General features: G+C 34.7%; 1 protein-coding gene across 1 annotated transcript; it reads right to left on the bottom strand.

Moving 5' to 3' along the window:
* Positions 1-4965: 4965 nt before the first annotated feature.
* On the bottom strand, positions 4966-22428 carry LOC306882440 (opsin-VA-like; the record flags this gene model as incomplete). The annotated part of the gene is made up of 5 exons (XM_079437053.1): positions 4966-5205; positions 11906-12145; positions 12406-12523; positions 16565-16775; positions 22089-22428. 5 exons carry the CDS (start codon positions 22426-22428, stop codon positions 4966-4968), a joined length of 1149 nt encoding a protein of 382 aa, XP_079293179.1.
* Positions 22429-22660: the final 232 nt, after the last annotated feature.

Here is a 22660-nt window from a genome sequence, read left to right on the forward strand (position 1 = left end):
TTTTTGTAAATATGCATCCATTTAAAGGTTTTTGCATTTTATTATTTGAATATAACATTATTTGTTACATGCTAAAGTTGATAAGTCTTTATATCAAAAATATGCATCTCTTTATATTATAAATATGCATGAATATTATTTTTTGGCATTTTATTTGTTACATGCAAAAGTTGACAAGTCTTTATACAGAAACATGCACTAGTATAAAGGGTTTTGCATTTTATTAGCTGCATGTAATGTGATTTGTTACATACAAAATTTGAATAAGACTATTATATTTATATATATATATATATATATATATATATATATATATATATATATATATATATTATACATACATGAGTATAGGGTTTTTGTATTCAATTTTTTGCATGCAACATTATTTGGTACATGCAAAAGTTGAATAAGACTTTTACTATCATATAAATGCATGAGTATACATTTTTTGCTTTTTATTTTTTGCATAGCATTATTTGTTACATGCAAAAGTTGATAAGTGTTTTTTATTATTTGTATGTAACATTATTTGTTACATGCAAATTTTGAATAAGACCGACTATTTTATGTATATATATATATATATATATAATGTATATATGCAGGAGTATAAGGTTTTTTGCATTTTATTAATTGCATGTAACTTTCGATTTTCCTGCTGCCCAGAAACAGACCTTAGAGCATCAGAAACACTGAAGAAAATAGTTTGAACCCTCTCTCTCTGTCTGTGGCTCAACACAACTGTATGAGCACTCCGGCGGCCAATTAATCATCCTGAAGGTGTGCATTTCTGTTTCCTCAGCCTGATAAATCAAAATGAGTTCTGTAAGTGCTGCACTCTATATAAACATGTAAATTACACTTTGAATTAATCACCTTCTGCAAACTATCATCTCACTCACGTTCTCTCTGTATTCAGGTCTGAGAGACGGTGGAGTGTCTGGAATTGGCTGCTGGTGTAATTTATCATCGTCCCAGCGGGTGAGAGTGTTTTATTCAGTGTGGTCTGGAGGAAGAGACACAGCATGCGGTAAAGAGGACAGAGCCACTGATTCTGCCATCATGATGCAGATACAGACTCCCATCAGCCCTCGGGAGTTACCTCAGCTGATCACTTCACATATATACGGTATGGAAGCTTTTTTCCACCACTCAGTTCAGGCTGTTTGCTCTCAGGTCTGAGAAAACAACTGAGAATTGTAAGACTATAACCCAGAGTTGTGAGATATTTATAAAAAATATAAAATTTGAATTAGAAACATTTGTATTATTTTTAATATTTTATATTTTAAAGAAAATTGCCAAATGTAAACTTAATATATTTTTTAAAAAGTCAAAATTGTGAGACATAAATTCAGAATTCAGAGAAAATAGGTGAAAATTGCAAGATATTGTTATTCTAATAAGGAAAAACTAAATTGCAAGATAGAAACTTATAATTGCAAGATATATACTCACAATTGCAAGAACAAAATCCAGATTGTGAGATTAAAAAGTTGTAATAATAATGCTATTATACATTTGTTCCCAACAGAATTGCAAGGTGTAAAATTCTGAGGGGAAAAGTCAATAATGTTAGATAAAAACTTGCACTTACCTTAAAAAAAGAAAAGAAAAGAAAATACACAGTAATGCGATAAATATAAACTCCAATCTAAAGAAAAGTCTGAACTGTAAGATTTAACCTCAGAATTCTGAGAAAAAAAGTCTGAATTGTAGATAAAAAGTCACAATTAGCTTTTTTTATATATACTTATATTTTTATTCTGTGGAGGAAATAAGCTTCCATATGTGTAAATCACACCCTTCGGCATCTGACACATTCAGAAAGGAGTATTTAATGCATGTTTGAAAAGTCCGTAAATATTTCATGACCTTTGCATTAAATGCATTCATTTCATTTCATTTAACCTAAATCACAAGACCAGAAATATTTATTAAGAAAGTAAGATTTTAATTTCATGTTGATGCAACAGAAGGATCTTACATGGACGGCGGGTGCATTTGAAAAAGGTTTACTGAAATACACACATTTTGATTCACAACATGCAAGCAGAACACATAACAGTGAATCTTAAACATGACTCGAGGGAGATCATCGTGACAGAAAAAACAGAAACAAATCACTGACAGAGACTCGAATCATGCTAGAAGAAATAAAACACAAAATATAGTCAGATCCATGATACCAAACCCAATTACAAAATGACACAGAAACTCATATTATCATCATTCTGTCTTCTCGAGATAACACTCATGTCAAGATGACCTCAAGAAAATAAGGCAGAAGTGTCATAATAATGCCTGGCTTCTGTATGTTTGGAAACACTCATTATTTTTGCAATTCCATTTGGTGCCTCTTTCAGTGATCATCTGAATTAATGTAAATTGATTGAACACTACATGTAATGTTATTGCTCTTTTTTTATGCAGGTATTTGTTTTTGCTGGTATTAATATTGGATTTGAAGTCTCAAAGTACACAGTTGTGTTTAAATGTAAATTCGAAGTCAGAACTGAGTTTGTGAAGGAAACTCTTTTTGTTGTTGGACTGATGGATTTGTGTTTGTTTAGACAGTTCGCTGACTCTGGCCAACTCACGCTAACCTTAGCGAATCCATCTCTGTGATATAGACGCCACGTTCAGACGTTAGACTGATGGTATCAGAACTATCTGTGCGACGATAGAGAGCGTGGTGTGTTCGAGAGTCCTATTTCTGAATGGGTTCAGTGCTTTTCGTCAGTCAGCAGAGAGTCAATGCTGCAGTAATTTAAAAAAATGATCAATATTCATCAGAAAATGTCCAAAAATGCTGCCTGTTACTCCACTTCAGTGTATATTCTACGTACAGCCCAGTTCTCTCATGAAAACAACTAATTGTTATATGCGATTTACTCTAGTTTGGGGTCAGTAAGAGTTTTAATGTTTTTATAGAAGTCTCTTCTGCTCACCAAGACTGCATCAATTTGATCAAAAATACAGTAAAAATTGTGAAATATTTTTACAATGTAAAGCAGCTGTTTTCTATGTGAATATATGTTAAGCTGTTATTGATTTCTGTGCTCAAAGTTAAATTTTCAGCATCATTACTCCAGTCTTCAGTGTCACATGATCTTCAGAAATCATAATAATATACTGATTTACTGATCAACAAACATTTCTGATTATTATCAATGTTGAACACAGATGTGCCGCACAATATTTTTGTGGAAACCGTGATATATTTAATTTTTCAGAATAGAAAGTTCAAAAGAAGATCATTTATTTGAATTAGAAATCTTTTGTAACATTTTTTATGTTTTTACTGTCACTTTTCATCAATTTAATACGTCCTTGATTAATAAAATATATATATATATTTTTAAGTGCAAACAGAGGTGAACTAAACAGTGTTAGTCAGATGACCTGCCTGAACTCAAATCTGAATCAGTAGATTATATCATTATAAGTCTTTCATAAAGGAATAAAATAACACATTCAGCTGTCGAGAAAGCTGCTTCGTGTGTGTGTGTGTGTGTGTGTGTGTGTTTTTCTCTGGCTGGTCAGGAGCTCTTCTCTCAGAGATCAGAGCATACAGTAAACATATAATGCATCAGATACAGTGAAATATGCCAGTGAATCTCAGGCTAAAGATAACAGTGCAGGAGATTCGGGATGTTGTGGATACTTATATAACTGTTGGCAGAATATCTGAGTTTGGCCTCCAGCGGTTGGTGATTTGATGCCAAAACTGAAGAGCACTTGTACTTTTTGCTTGTTTGTCTGAGTTTTTCCCTTCATTTTGAAAATCCACATGTTTCCCTGTGTTAAGTGACTGACTGATTTGCATTCAGTCTGATTTCTTTAATATCTGTGCAAATGTTGCAGTGAAAAAGCTTCTAAAAGTTCGGTATGAGTAACTGATGATCAACATTCAACAGTCAGGAGACATTTTTACAGTGTTGGGGAGTAACTAAATATAAAGCAACATTAAATGCATTTTTCAGTTGTTCAGCTGTCAAAACAATGCAGTATTTTAGACTGCATAGGTTTACTGCATTTAAACATTTGTGTTCATATCATTCTTCCATTTCTTTGCAGTTCTTTGGGGTTTCACGTAAATATCATGGTTTAGTACCATCATATATATTGGCGTACTGTAATATTACCATCACTGTACCATGGTATTGTCATAGTACTTTTAGAGCAAGGATAGTTTCAGGATGGTATTAGTGGTAACACATTATTTGAAGCCTTTATATAATGCATTATAAAAGTGTCACAACTGCAAAATGTACATTCAGAGAAAAAAGTTGAAGTTGTGAGATATAAAGTCACAATTACCTTTTTTATATTTGCTTTATAAAATGCATGATAAAATTAATTGTATTAAGCATTAATTATGCTTTGTAATGCATTATATGATGTAATTAATAACCGTAACCACAGTAATATATTATAATACTTATCTATTCACTGTTACACCTTAAGAAAGTATAATGCATTAAAACACATCCCAAACAACCAATTTCAGATGTAACAAGTAGATTTACAAATATAATGCCATTTAACTTTGGTTACAATTATTTATAAAAATATATAATGCTTACAACATGCATTACGAATACCTATACAATGTTATCATATTAACTGTATTAAATGTATAATTTTATTGCAAATGTTTGGCTTTTTGCATCCATATTTGTGAAACTGTTCCTAAATAAAATTTTAAAAGACATCGCCCCTTAGCTGCCTTTTTACTTTTGTAGTGAACTACTTTTTAAGAAGGTAGTTTGCAGTTTTATAGTTTTGTCCCCAACATTACAGTGTAGTTCTGTAACTTTAACAGTGGCTGTCTGTGGTGCACAAGCTGCAGAATTTAATGCTGGATGAAAGTCATAGACTAAAGTTTGGATGCCAGCATTCAAAAGAAAAAAAATGCATTCAGCCAGAGAACGCGAGTGACAGAGATTTTGGTGCATATCTTCACATCGGACATACTTTGTTCTCAGGAATGGGAATTTTGGCCAACGAGCTGCGTTCACTGGGATGCTCTTCTGTTTTAGGTGGGACGGTTCCAGCTGCAGGGATGCGTGCAGCGATGGCAGACATCTCCCCTGTGTTGCTCTCATTGGTCATGCCTGCGCGCTCGGTGCTCTGGTTGATGTTCCCCTCGATGACGGTGACATCACTGCAGCTCAAGAGCTGAACCACACATTTTCTGAACTGAGGAGATCACAGGGAAGACAAATGCAATGGATTATTCTCCATTGAACACTTCAACTCTGCTCTGAGCTACAAAAACATCCTTGAAATTAATTTGACCTGCACTGAACATCCCCAAAAATTCATAAACTCGAGATTAAGGTTCAACATAGTTAAAGTAAAGTAATTTCCTTAAGGAAATGTGATTTTGGTCCCGAAGTGTATTACAACAAATTGTGAGGCAAGATACCACAGGTGAATAGGGTAAATGTTAACTCATAGATATCATCTTACAATGTATATTTGATTAATCAAAGTACATTCAAAAAGACAGGTTCAATATTTTGTTTGATTTTGTTGACAAATGAGAGTTAAAGGTTTTTACAGAGAGGATTTTGAATTTCTGGATTTTGCTCCACAAATCAGAAAATACCACCAACAGACTGAAAACTAATTTTTAACCATGTTTTTAGAGATAAAAATGTTGTGTGAATCACCGTGAATGATATATAAACAAACATTTTAAAGATGGAATTGAAATCTACAGTCGCAAATAATAATAATAATAAACAATTTTACATTAACCAGACATGTTATGAACAAATCTCTCTATAAAAACCTTCAGAATATAAACAGGAATAAAACTGTACAGTAATTCTTCAATACACCAAAATTTCATGAAGAAACAAACTATTTTTGAGAAATTGGCCTTTAAAGATGTAGAGTGGAATTGAAATCTACAAACACAAATAAAGTGCAATAAATAAAATCAAGCGAATGTTATATGAACAATCCCCTCTATAAAAACCTTCAGAACATAGATAGGAATAAAACTGCAAGGTTTGGTGTATGTAAGCGTTACTGAAGTGCAGAAAAATCTCACAGCTTTTAGAAATATTTGTATTATATTTTAAATCTGCAGTCACAAACACGTAAAGTTTTTAGTAATGGTACATAAATCAGGCAAAAGTTACGAACAAATCCCTCTATAAAAATATTCAGAATATAGACAGGAATAAAACCAAAGTTCGGTGTATGTAAGAGTTACTGAAGTGAAAAAAAAAAACCTCATGCCTTTAAAAATACTGGAAGAATGCTATTGTCACGGTGCACACCGCAGGGAGGATCAAGGACACGCAGACGAGGATGTAAGCTCAAACAATAGACTTTAATGAAGACATCACGGCAAGGCAAGGCAGACACAGACAGGAACACCGGGGAGTAACGAGTAAACCAGACCAAATCTAACAGAACAGACAGGACTAATATACACAGGTATAATCAGACAATTAAACAAACACAGCTAGACTAGAATTAACCAATAATCACACTAGACGAGGACAGGAAACAAACCAAATATGGACATGGAAACACAGGGAGCATGTGGAAACATAAGACACACACAACAGAGGTCTGACAACTATTGGATTTCAAATCCACAGAAGCGATAAAGTGCAATAAAAAATGTAAAAGTACATTTAAGATGCTTTAGATATTTTCTTTTGCATCATACTGAAAGAAGACAAATTATAAACAAATAACCCATGATCTCAAAGTCAACCAGTGCATGAAACAAATGCTTTTGTCAGTAGTCTCGCCTTAAATGTGAAGTTAAGTGGTTTTTACTGATGCAATCAGGGTACTACACTAGCAGTCAAATCGAGTCAATTGATGTGGTGCTTCTGCAGCTGACGGCTGCGGTACAATTAGTCAATCGTGATGAGGTCATAATTGCAAAGTGATCATTAATTGTTTCCACACTAGCCTGCGGTTCAAATCGTCCTTCTCACTCTTTATTAGTCACTGTCATTAAACTACAGACTCTGATAGACACTAATTACTTTGTGTCCTAAAGTCACTTTAAAAACCCGTCTGTGTCTCTGCACTTCTGAGGATGTGTTTGTTTAGAACAGATCATGTAAATATAGGGGTTTTCAAACACATATCTTGGCTGTAGGTTTAAAATAATTTATCATGCAATTCAATACAAATTACACTAAACACCAGAGTTATTATATACAGTAGTTAAATAAAAATTTTCTACTTCAAAAATGTGTTCAATTCAGTGTGTTACTTGCCATTTCTTTGTGAATATTTGTGAAATTTACTAGCATTTTCAGAGTGAAAATAGTTTCAACGTAAATCCTAAACTATTTTTTTTTTCAGTGGACACTTAACTTGGCTTTAATAAAGTCGAAATATTACGAGAATAAAGTCGAAATACTACGAGAATAAAGTCGAAATGATTCGAGAATAAAGATTAAAGTTATAATATTTCTTCTAGGCTTTTGCGCATGCAAATGGCCCGGATTGGGAGCACTGGGAGATATACCAAAGTCTCAGCTTTCAAAATCTGTCAGTTTTATAGGGAAATACAAGCAATATGTATATTACAATAATGTATTTTTTCACTCTAAAAAAACACATTTATAATTTGTATTTTGTGATAAAACTGACAGAATTGGAAAGCTGAGGGTTAACGTTAATATCTTCCATTCATAATTTAAAGCATGCCAGCCACCCAGTAACTGCAATAATTTTGTGCTTTGCTGCTTTTAACATAGCCTAACACAGCTCAGCTTTCAAATTCTGTGTCAGTATTATCAAGAAATCCAAATTATAAATGTGTTTTCCTCTTTATTTCGAGTTTATGGCAAGATATAAAAGTGAAGGAACATAAGAAGGCATGAAAAAACTATGGAGTCAATTTAATGCCACATATATGATTTGTGTAACAAATGTTTTGCAAAAGAAAAATAAAGTATTGCAAAAGAAAAAATCATTATTGAGCAAAAGAAAACTTGTTTTGCAAACAGAAATTAAGATATAATTCATTGCAAAAATCAATGACTGTGAGAGCTCGCGATACCGTTTTCCCTTTGCGCTTCACTTTTCTGTGCGTTTCACTTCATGGCACTGTTTTGACGTGGGGGGCGGAGTCAAGAAACTCCCATGGAGCCACGTCTTTAGCTGGAGATGCCGATGGCAACGGGTTTGAAAGTCAGCATGGCAGGTATGTAAAGTTGATTGTTTCCTTTTATTTCAATAACATTAAAATGTGTGTTGTTTTGTTACTATTAACGCCGTTTGCCAAAGTTTAAGAAATTAGAGATCAGTTTAAGCGGTGGTTTTATGAGGTATAGGCCTACTCATACGTAAAACATAATGTAGACTAAATCAGCCTGTCCTTCACTAGATAATCATTGATGGGGAACATTAGCTTGTTACTAGGGTGACCGGATGGTAAGTTGATAATGTTAGCAAAACAACACACATTTGAATGTGCTATGAAGTGAAACGCACAGAAAAGTGAAGCGCAAAGGGAAAACGGTATCGCGAGCTCTCGCTTGACTGAAACGCAAAATAAATGGAGCGTTGCAAATTAATTAGTAGGTTTGAGCATGGAAAATATGTGTTGCAGAGATAAAATAGAATCAAAGTTCATAAGCTTCTTTTACAACAGTCATTCATTTTTGCAATGAATTAATCTTAATTTTTGCATTTCTTTATTTCTGTTCGCAAAACTTCATTTTTTTCTCTCAATATTTTATTTTTATTTTGCTATATTTATTTTTGTTAGACAAACAGTTTTTTTTTTGCTCAACACTTTATTTTTCTTTTGCAAAACTTTATTCTTTTGCATATATATGTGTCATTAAATTGACTCCATAAAAAAAACAGTATAGCCTAATTTATAATGAAAATAATGTCTCATTGTAATCGAAAATATGATTGACAAACGTGCCGCTTAAACTGAAGTGAATAAAGATATCTGTCAAGCCACATTGAAGAGCGTGAAAAAACACATTATTTTAATATACATATTGTTCGTATTTCTTCAGCGAAATAAAGGTTTGTATACATTTTATTTCATTTATAAAGTATTTTCTGTTCTGTAAATTGTATTATGTTACGCAACACAACATAAGGACGAAATATCAGTCAGCTACGCCAGCTTCGCATGATGGAAACGCCTTGCATAACATAAATGGATTTTATACGTTATAATACTGAGTTTAATTTAATTAAACAGCTCCTGGCGAACAGCAGCCCTTCACCGGCTCAGATTTCAGCGACAGCGAGAATTAGCACTAGTTCAGTGAAAAGTGATTATAAAGAACAGTTGAATACACTTAAATTAAAATGCTACTTTTAAATGTTAATTTTTTTTTAAATGCTTGTTAAACGAGTTTAAATGCATATAATATTGTAAACTATGCTGTATTCACTCACATAAATTCAATTTGTCTTGTGTTTTGTCCATGGGTGTTCTTGCTTATTAATAAATGTTCATCTTTTGATTATTGCTGTCGCCTCTAGTAATTTCTGTGTGTGATTTTTAATTTCCAGCCCATTTTAAGGCAGCAATATAGTAATTGTTAAACAATAGTTGCCTTAAATAAAACAACCCAGCATGTTGGGTAAAAGCATTAAAATATCCCAAGTTGGGTTGTTTTTAACCCAGGATTTTTTTGTGTATATATACTATTATACTATAAAACTGAAATAGTAATATTGTAATATTGAATCCTCAAAAATATGTTTTTATTTTTCACCTTTTTTCTTTTTTAAACAGTTTAAGAAGTGCATCAAACTGACAGAGCAACAGCCTCCAGCAAATGCATCTGACCATTGACAACGCTATTTAGTCTGAGATGACCATCATTGTGACAAAAATCACAAGCAAACACACGTCATGTTGCTGTTCATGTATTTTTGCAGGTTTCTATTCCCGCCGAGTGTGGACAGAATCCAGATGTCAGTGTTTGAATGAAAAAAAAAAAAAAAAAAAAAAAAACTTTAATCTTCAGACTTTGTTTCTCATAATTCAGACTTTGTTTCTTGCAAATTTCAGTTTACATGTCATAATTCTTACTTTTTCAGAATTGTGAGTTTGTATCTTTTTTTTTGGCGGACTAAAACAATTCTCAAAATTCAGTTTATATCTCACAATTCTGAATTGATATCTTGCAATTCTGACTTTTTTCTCAGAATTGTAACTTCATATCTCACAGTGCTTGGCTTATATTTGTTTTTTTTTACATTTTTTCAAATTCTGAGAAAAAAGCCAAAGTACAAAATATAAACTCAGAATTCTGACTTTTATGCAGTTCTGAGTTTATATCTCACAGTTCTGAGAAAAAAAAATAATTGTGAGATGTAAATTCTGAATTGCGAAAAAAAAAAAAAAAGTCAGAATTGTGATGTAAAAAGTTGCAGTTACATTTATTTATTTATTTTTACCTTGTTGTGGAAACAAACTTCCATAAGAAACACTTATAAAAATGCATGAAAGGTTTGTCTAACACTGATGTAATATCACTGTAATCAACATTAAAGTCATTTAAATTAAGATGTTTGAAGTGCCTTCACCCACTGTTTGATTTTCAAAAGTAGTAGAGTTGTATTTCATTGGGTTTATGTTCAAAAGATTGATCAAAAGATCAAGTTTAATTCTTCAAACATTTGAACTGCTTTATTAAATGACATGTCTATTTATAGAGCATTTAATAATAACAGTAAGAGAGAGATGCAGGTGTTATTAGGGCTCGTCAAATCAGCTTAAAACCATCCTGCACTCGCTTCACGCTGCATTTTACTGCTCATTTATTGATGATTCATGTATTATTTAAGATGAAGCTGACGAGTAACAACACCAATCAAAGAGTGAGTTTATGTAACGCTGTCACTGTTTCTCTTCTGATGTTCTAAATAACACATGATGCTGAAGATGGACCATCTCCACCTAACTGCTGCCTGTCTGGTAAACAAACATCCGGAAAATGTGTGGGTAAAAATCAGGGCTGATCGTCAGAAGGTTGCAGGTTTGATTCCCATAAGGAAGAACCACCACTATTACTATAAACTGAATAACTGACAAATAGTCATTCTCATGATTTAAACAGTTTGAATACATGTTATTTAGATGATACTTTCATCCGAAGAGACTCGTAGTACACTACCCAGCTAACAGGGAATGTTCCCAAAAAATTCACGTGTTCGGATCAAATGTTCTTAATGTTTATAAAACATTCATATAAGTAAAATTTGATATATTCTTAATGTATGAATTTCCTTATGATGTTATTTGTGCTTCATGAACATTCTAAAAAACGTTTTTGTATCCTCTAAATAATGTTGTAATCACAATAATAGAACTACATTTTGGGTGAAAAAATTTATACAACGTTGAAAAACATTTTTGTAAATGTTAATGTCATTATAGCCATGACAAGGAAACTGGACAATGTTTTAGAAACATTTGAAAACAACATTTTTATAACCTAAATTTGTTGCCTGAATAATTGTTGGTCAAATGACTAATGGGTAATATTATAGCCTGACATATGAACAAACGCTCCTCAAATGATCCTGATGATCAGATTTGAGACGCACTGATTTTACTAGAAAATGATTGATGGAGAATCAAGTAAAGCTGAGCTGCTTCCGTCCAGTAAGAATTCATCTGGAGATATGACTGCAGTTATTCTGATGTTTACTTGATCAAAATCAGTCAAGATTTGACAGACGAAAGAACCTGAAGCACCAGCTGAAGCTGGACACTTGTACACTAAAAGAGCTTTTTTTAGTTTAACAGCAATGTTTGATCATTTAGAGCCTATAATACATCATGGTTTTGAATCCCAGGCAATGTTTACACTGAATGCATTGTAAGTCACTGTGGATGAAAGCGTCTGACAGATGAATGCATGAATGTCACCTGTTTGTTCATGAACACGTAGATGATGGGGTTGTAAACGGCTGCGGTTTTGGAGAAGAACGCCGGAACGGCTGCCAGCCGCGGGTCCAGGTGAATGCTGGGAAGGGCCGTGACCACGATGGAGAACGCGGCGTATGGAGTCCAGGCCACCATGAAGGCCACGATCATCACAACCACCATACGAGTCACCTGACGCTCCGGCTTCCTGGCATTACCCAGCCTGCCGTGCGTGTTGGACACCTGCGAACACACACATATTGTGTGATGACAAAATAACTGGTGTCTTGGCTAGATTTGATGATGGCAGTGGATATAAATAATGTTCTGTAAATAGTATCAGGATTATGACACATGGTAACTTTAGATGATTTGTATGGTTTGTCAGTGATCTGAGGTCAGTTTGCAATTGTAATGATATCAGAAAGCACATTGAGATCAATAGGATTCAGTGAATCACTCGTCTAATGAGCCGCTGGACTCCAGATGCTGGAGCGACTGACCTTTCTGAGCTTCCGGAGCAGTTTGCAGTAGCAGACGATGATCACACCCAGCGGAAGGATGAAGCAGGTGGTGAAGAACGTGATGATGAAGGTGTGATCGTGGATGTTTCCCGAATACCTGCGGAGGGACAAAATTAATGAGTGCAAAGATATGACGAAGAGATGCTTTCTTACTTTTCCAGAAATTTATTTATTATTATTATTATATACTGTATATTTATACAACAATTCTTTCTGGTCCTCGAATCTGATTGGCTGATAAGAGTGAGATATTAAAGTCATATTAGAACTCCAACAGCGAGTGTCAAATCCAGTATCATTTTATAAATATTAATGTTTTGGTGTAGTGGTTAAACATGAGATGTAATTCGTTTTGGGTACTGTAAATCTAACGGTTGTCTTTGACTCATAAATCTATTATTTGTTCCAGAGAAGATAGTTTTAGCAAAATCTAGTAAATTCAGTGCTGTATACAGTGCTGCTTGAAAGTTTGTGAACCCTTTAGAATTTTCTATATTTCTGCAAGATGGCGCCACTCGTGGCAGCCATTGTGCTTGGCTCTCCAGTTGTTTTGGTGTTTTTGTTAGTTTTTCCTCTTTTTTGTTTGTCTAACCTGATCAGTTTCACCAAGAAAGAACTGCTGAACATTCGGCAGAACACTCCACAAAATCTGCTACCGGTTTTCGATTATTCGGATGTTTTGTTGAACATAGTAGTCGGTGGAGCTGCAGCGCTGTTTAGACGCTTTAGGACGCACGCTTGTGAAGCTCAGACAGCGTGGATTTTGAATGGCGTTGCCTAGAATCCATCTGGCTAATCTCCGCTCTCTACCCAACAAAACGGACAAACTACTTCTGCTTTCCTAGTTTAACAAGGACTTTTCAAACTCTGCTGCTCTGTGTTTCACGGAAACCTGGCTGAACGACACCATTCCAGACAGATCGCAACGCGGAATCAACGGGGAAATCGCGCGGCGGCGGGACATGCTTCCACATCAATGAGAGGTGGTGTACAGATGTAACTGTGTTAAAAAAGATGTGCTGTTCAGATCTAGAAACGATCATCAACTTTAAACCTTTCTATTCGCCGCGGGAGTTCTTCTCATTCCTTCTCGTGAGTGTCTACATTCCACCGCAAGCGCACGTGAGCACAGCTTTACAGAAACTCACTGATCTGATCACAGAGAGTGAACAACAACACCCGGACTCTGTTTTAATCATTTGAGGGGACTTTAATAAAGCAAATCTCTCCTGCGAACTGCCAAAATACAGACAGCATGTTACATGTCCCACCAGAGACAGTAATATACTGGATCACCGTTACACAGCAATAAAGGACGCATATCACTCTGTTCCACGAGCAGCTTTAGGACTCTCTGATCACTGTTTGGTTCATCTTATTCCGACCTACAGGCAGAAACTTAAATCTGTTAAACCTGTATTAAGGACTGTAAAGAGATGAACTAATGAGACAGAGCGGGTTTTACAAGCCTGTCTCGACCTTACTGATTGGAGTGTTTTTGAAGCTGCTGATGATCTGGACGAGCTCACAGAGACTGTAACATCATATATCAGTTTCTGTGAGGATATGTGCATTCCTAACAGGACTCATCTAACTTATAACAACGACAAACCGTGGTTCACTGCAAAACTCAGACAGCTCCGTCAGGCCAAAGAAGATGCTTATAGGAATGGGGACAGAGTCTTGTATAAACAGGCCAAATACACACTGGATAAGGAGATCAGAGTGGCAAAGAGGAATTATTCCGATAAGCTAAGGATCCAATTCTCTTCCAGTGACACGGCTTCAGTGCGGAAAGGTCTGAAAGACATCAATTACAAGACACCATCCCCCAGCACTGTGGAGAATCAAATAACTGGCAGACAATCTGAATGAGTTCTACTGTAGGTTTGAAAAACCCCCCTCCCCCACACCTGAACTGCAGATAAGAGAAGATGACGTGTGCCAGATCTTCAAAAAGAACAAGAGAAGGAAGGCACCAGGCTCAGATGGTGTGACACCAGCCTGTCTGAAATCCTGTGCTGACCAGCTGACCCCCATCTACACACAGATCTGCAACAGATCACTGGAGCTGTGTGAAGTCCCCTCATGCTTCAAACGCTCCACCATAATCCCCATCACAAAGAAACCCAAGATTACAGGATTTAACGACTACAGACCTGTGGCTCTAACATCTGTGGTCATGAAGTCATTTGAAAAGCTACCAAATCTGACCTCAGAAGACTACAGAGGGTAGTCCGGACTGCTGAGCGAATCATTGGTACAACCCTTCCCACTCTCCAAGAACTGTACTTATCCAGAGTGAGCAAAATCCAGCACACTCCCTCTTTGAACTGTTACCTAATATATAGTATATATATATATAACATAATAGCTTCTCATTTAAACCAATAAGTTCTATTTTGGTTTCATCCATCCATTAAACCTTTCTCCAATAGTCCTCTGGCTTGTCCACATGATCTTTCGCAAGCAATTTTCTTTTTGGAGAACAGTGGTTTTCTTCTTGCAGCTCTGCCATGCACACCATGTTTGTTCAGTGTTCTCCTGATGGTGGGCTCATAAACATTATGAGAAAGGCCTTTAGTTGCTTAGATGTTACCTTGGGAACTTTTGCATTATATATATATATATATATATATATATATATATATATATATATAATGTAGTTGTTTGTTTTTACTTTTGTCCCGGACCACGATTATCTTTAAAATTTAATTTAAAAAGTTAACATACATCATTATTGAAAGCACTGATAAATCATTTCCACACAATTGATATTAAATTGGTTATTATTAAAATGCTGACTAAATGCTACATTTACATTAACATTTATTAATTTTGCACTTTTATCCAAAGTGACTTAAAAATCCAAATTTTGCACTTTTATCCAAAGTGACTTATATATCCTATATTGTGGCGTCCCTTGATTAAAAATGAAAAGATTTTAGACAATTAGAAGATGTGAATAGAAAGAGCCCTCATTTCCAGTGTCCTATCTGATACGAGTTTGAAAGATTTTAAAGAAATTCTGCCTCACAAAATTATGATAATGACCATATAAAGGCCCATTCAGACAACAGACAGTGATCAAATCACATCGCCATGCAGAACTACAGCTGCTTCAACATCAGTTTCTGTGGAACGACTAAAAAAAGAAATACTGCACATATATGTAGGTTTGTTGTGTTGTAAACTACTGCAGAACAACTGAAGATAATTAAGACAAATACTTTTTTCTTTTAAAGACATGCAGATGAATCAGGAACATGTATTTCCAGCTAACAAATATGTTTTTAAAGAATTGCTAGTAAATTTCACTAATAATTACTAAGAAAATATTTTATTTTTACAATGTATATGTAAATCATTCACTGTTATCTTACTAACCATACTATAAAAACACTTGCATGAATAAATTGAAGCATATATATAAATATATACATTCATTCATACATGTGTTTTTCGTTAATATATATATGTATGAATGTATATATATTCATACACACACACACACATATATATATACACATATATATTCATACACACATTATATATATATATCCATACACACATATTATATATATATTCATACATACATGTGTTTTTAATTACTGTATTTATAAATTTTCAATATAACAAACATCAAAATAATAAAGTATAATGAACAGTATAACAGAAAAGACAATAAATATTAATAATTTTAAATACTGTTAAATAATGTTTTTAATAATAATAATAATATAATTAATGTGTGTGTGTGTGTATATATATATATATATATATATATATATATAAATAAAATATTATTTTTTTCTGATTCTGGAGATCTTTATTTATCACTGATATTATTGTTTTGCTTGTTTGTTTTTCTTTACTTTAAAGTGCTGTTTTTCTGCTGATTCTGGTAACTGTAGTTTATCGTTATTGTTTTGATTTTTGTGTAATGTTGGAAACTGATCTTCAAAAAAAAAAAAATGTAATTAAAAAAATGCATGTACTTTTTTTTTTTTATTTAATCAAGATTTGAGATTAAAAATGTATAAGGGGAAGCATCTTTAGGTGCTGCAATTAGTCTTTCTGTCTTTACTTAATTGCCAAACGGGCCACGGTGTGATAAATGAGAGTTTGCGCTCCTCACCAGTTGGGTTCGCAGGTGGTGCCGATCTTGCTGACGGTGTAGCTGCTCCAGCCCAGGACAGGAGGAATGGTCCAGATGAAGGAGAAGGTCCAGACAAACAGCAGACCCAGAGCCGCGTGTTTGCCTCGCAGGCGGATGTTCCCCAGCGGCCGACAGATGACGAAGAAACGCTCAAAGGCCAAGACGGCCAGAGACCACAGAGCCACGATCCCTGCAGATTCAGACAGAAGAACAGATCTCTCCAAAACACCTGAGAAGACTGAGCCGCATTCTTCAGGAACCTCACCAAACATATTTATTGCAAGAGTTATAAGTCAGTTTAGATGTGTTTTAACTAACATTGTGTCATTTTCAGACAGGTTTGCATGAACTTTGAATGAACTTTGCAACATCAACACTGTCATTGACTTCAATCAACGCTGGACTAAACTGAACTAAATAATGACTCTATTGTCTTCTGTAGAGTTGCCCTTTTAGCTATATACAGTATACATGTTTTTGTTAAATTGTAAATTCAATATATAAATGTATACACACAAACACACACACACACACACACATATACATACTGTACATACATATATACATATACACACACATGCATATATACACATATATTATACATATATATATATAGGTAGGTCCATCTAAAAAAAACATTGAATATCGTGAACGTTTTTTGTAACTTATTACATAAAGTGAAACTTTCATATATTCTAGATTCATAACAAGTAAAACATTTCAAAAGTTTTTTATTTAAATTATTAAGTCAAAAGTCCAGTATCTCAAAATATTAGAATATTTACAAAACAACTTTTGAAATGTTTTTAAAGAGTTGCCTTTTAGCTGAACCGAACCTTTGTTTTGTAAATGATTCATTTTGCAAAGCTGTTATTTTCACATAGGCGTAATTTACGGGTGGGACGGGTGGGACATGTCCCCACCACTTTTTACCAGGCTCGATATTGTCCCCACCACTTTTAAAAAGTAACTGAAAAATAGATTGCGTAAGGTATATATTAAAGGAAAAGCACCATCTACAAATCGTCACTCTTCATAATCTAATTCATTCATTTAACAAATTTTTCCGCCGGTCAGAAGCTTTTCAACGTCCTCAAAGATGAATATTAAGTCTCGTTGTGAAACTATCGCGAGATACGCGATATGCGTCATGGGATATGTAGTTTCCTTTCCCTATAATTAGTCTACAGATCCTGTACCTTTCTTTTTATGATGTTCGTATTGTTTGGATACTGTTTCAAGGTTGAAATATTTTATTTGAGATTTTTGAGAAGATTAATTGGACAATATCTCTGGTCCACAAGTCAAATCATCACTCACTGTAGTCATCAAGTGATGACTAGAAGGTGGACCACGGTTCTTCTTCAAGCACGCAGCGAGGTGAGTTCACTTGAGGCATTGTTAAAAAGTCACAAGTCCCGGTTATTATTACAAGTCATGATTAAGTGTTATATGAAAAATTAAGTTTAAGTTTAAATTAATGTAAGAAGTAACCTTTTAGGTAACAGGACAATTCTATGTTATGACTGGGATTTTCACAATTAAAACAATTAAAAAGTACAAGTCTTTAGTAGTTCATAGTCCTTTAATTCAGTTTTGTAGTAAATCACAGCGCGCTCCAGTGGCCGCCAAAAAACATGATTAGCGACAGTATGTCTATATTCACGTAAGTTAAATATAATATTTTTTCGTGTTAAGCAAAGTAACTTACTGTGCGTGGCTGGTTCACAAAAATTTTGTTGATTTGTTGTTTTGTTGATGTTTTAACATTTATGCTATAGGTAGCAACATTTACCGTTAACTAGCCTGTGGGGTGGGGGAGGTAAAAAATAGAGCTTTTATAAAAACGTCATAAAAAAAAGATTTGTCAAAACAATTTCATTTATTTAATTATTTAATTAATAAAGGCAGTTTAACCATTTTAAACACAAATTAACTCTCATTCATGTTTTACACAAGGGTTTGCGTAGTTCAGGATTGGTTAAATTATTTGATTGGATAAGGAAACATTTTGTGGGCTTGTCTTGACTCTTGACGTAATGTTGATTCTTCAATGTTCAGCGCGTGCATCGATCACACCTGCTTTAACCTGTTGTCCGGCTGGTATTAAGAGAACATATGCAAGTAATTCAAAGTAGAATGAATCGTAATACACACACACACACACAATTGTGCAATTAATGAATACGCTGCAGCTGAGCTGACCATGAAATGGGAAGTTCACCATATTTATCTTGCGTATTTTGATTGATATTAGATACCCTGGATGTGTTGTGATAAGCAAAACGTAACATTCACGGATGTTTATAGACATATTTGTGAATGTGATGCATGTATACATCAAAGTGAAAATTAAGTGCATTTCCAACTCTGAACTCAGTCCGCAAGTAAATTCGGTTATTATATAAACAAATAGCAAAACGAGTTGTGCGGTGTCCCCACCACTTTTCAAAGCAAAGTTACGCCACTGTATTTTCATGTGTATTTTTGTGAAGCTGCTTTCAAACAGTTTGTATTATATAAAGAGCTGTAGAAAACAATGTGACTGGACTTGCCTTGAACTGCTTTAGCAATGCATTACAGTTCAAAACACATTTCTGAAAAGGACATTGAACTTATAACTCAAACTGAGTATGTGCATGAAAAATTAAACTGGTTAATGAACTACATTCAGACGACAACAGAGAACTTATATTTCTTTTAATTATAGTAATGTTTGGTGGGTCATTTATTCTAATATATTTGACATTAATAATTTAATCTCATACAAATTTACCCTGAAGTAGTTATCTTAAGATCAAAAAAAGAGACAAAATACAAAATAAAATATTGAAATATTGTCAAACCACAACTCGTGATACGCTAATCTTGACAGCTCATTAAATCTGAATAAAAATTTAAATGAAAAATAATTTGTGTAAGCTTGATGTCTCTATTAGAAACTCTAACTTCAACGATTGCACTTCTTATGACCAGATGTTACATAACTGATAGTTAATGAAGAGCCACTAAGAAAGTGTCTACTGTGAAATCAATATGAAATCAGAACAAACTTCACACATGCTGTACTGAACATCTGTAATCAATTTTTTCTCTGGTAATATCAATCATCTTCTGTTATCTTCTCGTTAGTTTGATTAAGTCCTGTTGCACAATCACTATCAACGAGAAAGACACCAGAGTGACGAAACATCTGGACCAATCATCTGGAGAAAAGTCTTATTAGAGGCTCAGAGGTCTTTATAAAACTACATTCCCAGCATGATGTACAAACAACATCCTAATAGCAAGTTAAGAGTGAAGCCATGTCTGGGACTTTTTGACCTCCATGTGTCACTAAAACCATTTACACAAAATTGCATTAAAACACATCATGCAAGCATAGAAAATAAATAGCAATTAAGCTTAAAGTGAAGTGACATACTGCCAAGTATAGTGACCCATACTCAGAATTCGTGCTCTGCATTTAACCCAACGTGCACACACACACACAGCAGTGAACACACACACAGCAGTGAACACACACACACACACACACACACACAGCAGTGAACACACACACAGCAGTGAACACACACTCACAGCAGTGACACACACACAGTGAACACACACACACAGCAGTGAACACACACACACACACAGCAGTGAACACACACAGCAGTGAACACACACACAGCAGTGAACACACACACACAGTGAACACACACCCGGAGCAGTGGGCATTTATGCTGCAGCGCCCGGGGAGCAGTTGGGGGTTCGGTGTCTTGCTCAAGGACACCTCAGTCGTGGTATTGAGGGTGGAGAGAGCGCTGGACATTCACTCCCCCCACCTACAATCCCTGCCGGCCCGAGACTCGAACCCACAACCTTTGGAGTACGAGTCCAACTCTCTAACCATTAGGTCATGACTTCCCCAGAGGATCAGTCAAAGCTGCTTAACGAATGCTAGTGTGATTGTGGGTCTGAGAACACATGGATGGTAAATACTGACACCTGCAGTTATTAAACGAATGTGAGAGCAGCTGTTCACCTGAGTTATTCTTTACAGTAGTAAAGAGTCATGAGTTCACAGGCAAATCAACTACAGCTGAGGATTTTGCATGCAAACTTATGTACTGTGTTAGTATTATTATAGATTTCATTATATTAACCCTTACGTTTCAATATTAACTTTGAGGTCCCAGAAACCATAATGGATAAAAATACATAAATAAGTCACTACTACTAACAATAACAATAAACATAATAATAATAAATATTAATAGTAATCATAAATATGAAATTTAAAAATTTCCTTAATTATCAGTTACTTTTAATAATGTTCCTCTGATCTAATTAAATCCCTTCAGACAGATACTGAAGTTTTAACTCTGTGTTGTATCATTAAGTAGACATGCACTTTTTAAACAGTTATGTTACTATTAATAATAAGCAATATTTTTTGCTTTTGTTGGTGTCATCTTAACACTGAAAAAACTGGAAAATACAATTACAAAAATAAATAAAAACATAACTGGCATGAGTTGAATTTTATAGTATGCATAAAAAAGATTTATGCGTCCTTCCATTTATGATACTCAACACATAAGGATAAACAAAACATCTCGGTCTCCATATTTGCATGCTCCCTATAATGGCTGAAATAGAGCAGAATTTTGCAAGCCTTTTTGCCTCCTTTTTTCGCAGCCCCCCCTAACTGCATCCCTCTGATCACACTCTTATGGACATGACCCAAACTTCCAAATACCAGAATTATTCATCTACAGTTGTATCCAAGTTGGAGAATGAGATCTACCAGAGGTTGGTATTTCAATAGTTTGGAATAATAGCAAGTATTCATATACAGGTCAAAACAGCAGCCCACCTCAAAGATACATACATATACATATATACATACACACACACACACACACACACACACACGTAACCCTGCAGCACAAAAGCAGTCATGAGTAACACAGGTATATCTGTAGCAATAGCCAACAATACATTGTATGGGTCAAAATTATACATTTCTCTTTTATGACAAAAATCATTAGCATATTAAATAAAGATCATGTTCCATGAAGATATTTTGTAAATTTCCTACTGTAAATATATCAAAACTTAATTATTGTTTAGTAATATGCATTGCTAAGAACTTCATTTGAACAACTTTAAAGATAATTTCCTCATTGTCCTATCATATATATATATATATATATATATATATATATATATATATATATATATATATATATATAATAATTACAAATATTTATAAATATAAAATATTATTTTTTTATTTTTTTATTATTTTAATTTTTTTGTATATCAGTAATTTTTGAAACACCAACAGAAGTAATGGCATGCACGCAGGATGTTTGAAGCATGCGATCAAGCTGAAAGTGTTTACAATCAGAGTTTAGAAAATTCAGTGTCCAGATATTATAATGAATCACCCAAACCCCAAACGAAACATGGTGAGCAACATCAGAAGGTCCAAAGCAAACTTTTGACTTACCAAAAAAGGTGACAGCGAATCCCTCCAAAACACAAGCCCATCTCCCCAAGAAGAAATACCCGTGATAGTTCGTCAGAAAAGTGATCGTTCCTCCGGTCAGCGACACGAGAAAGTCCGCCAGAGACAGATTGACGATGATATAATTGAGTGGCTGTCGGAGCTGCTTGAACCTGAAGGTGACCAGCATCACCGTGAAGTTCTCGCACAGAGACACCGCGGTCACTATAAACATCAGCGCCGCCAGGACTTTATAGTTCCAGGGCGCGATGGATGAGAGCGGTCCCAAGAACGGATCCTCGGTGTGAGAGACGCCGTTCACCGCCGCTTCAAACGACTCCATCGCTCCAAACTCAGATCAATCAAACCGAACCTACATCTGGAGAAAGTCCGCGTGCATCGTAAATCCAGAGTGTTTGTCCTCTACATCAGCAGCAGAATCCAGAGGACTTTGTTGACTTTCTCTTGCTGGATGGGGTTTATATAGGCTAGCATCACAGGTCAGGTCAGCCACGTAACTGCGCCTTCATCATCATCATCATCATCATCGCTTCTGTGTGCAGAGCTCCAGTCAG

This window comes from Barbus barbus (assembly GCF_936440315.1).
Source record: "Barbus barbus genome assembly, chromosome: 16".
NCBI classification, from domain to species: Eukaryota; Metazoa; Chordata; class Actinopteri; order Cypriniformes; family Cyprinidae; genus Barbus; species Barbus barbus.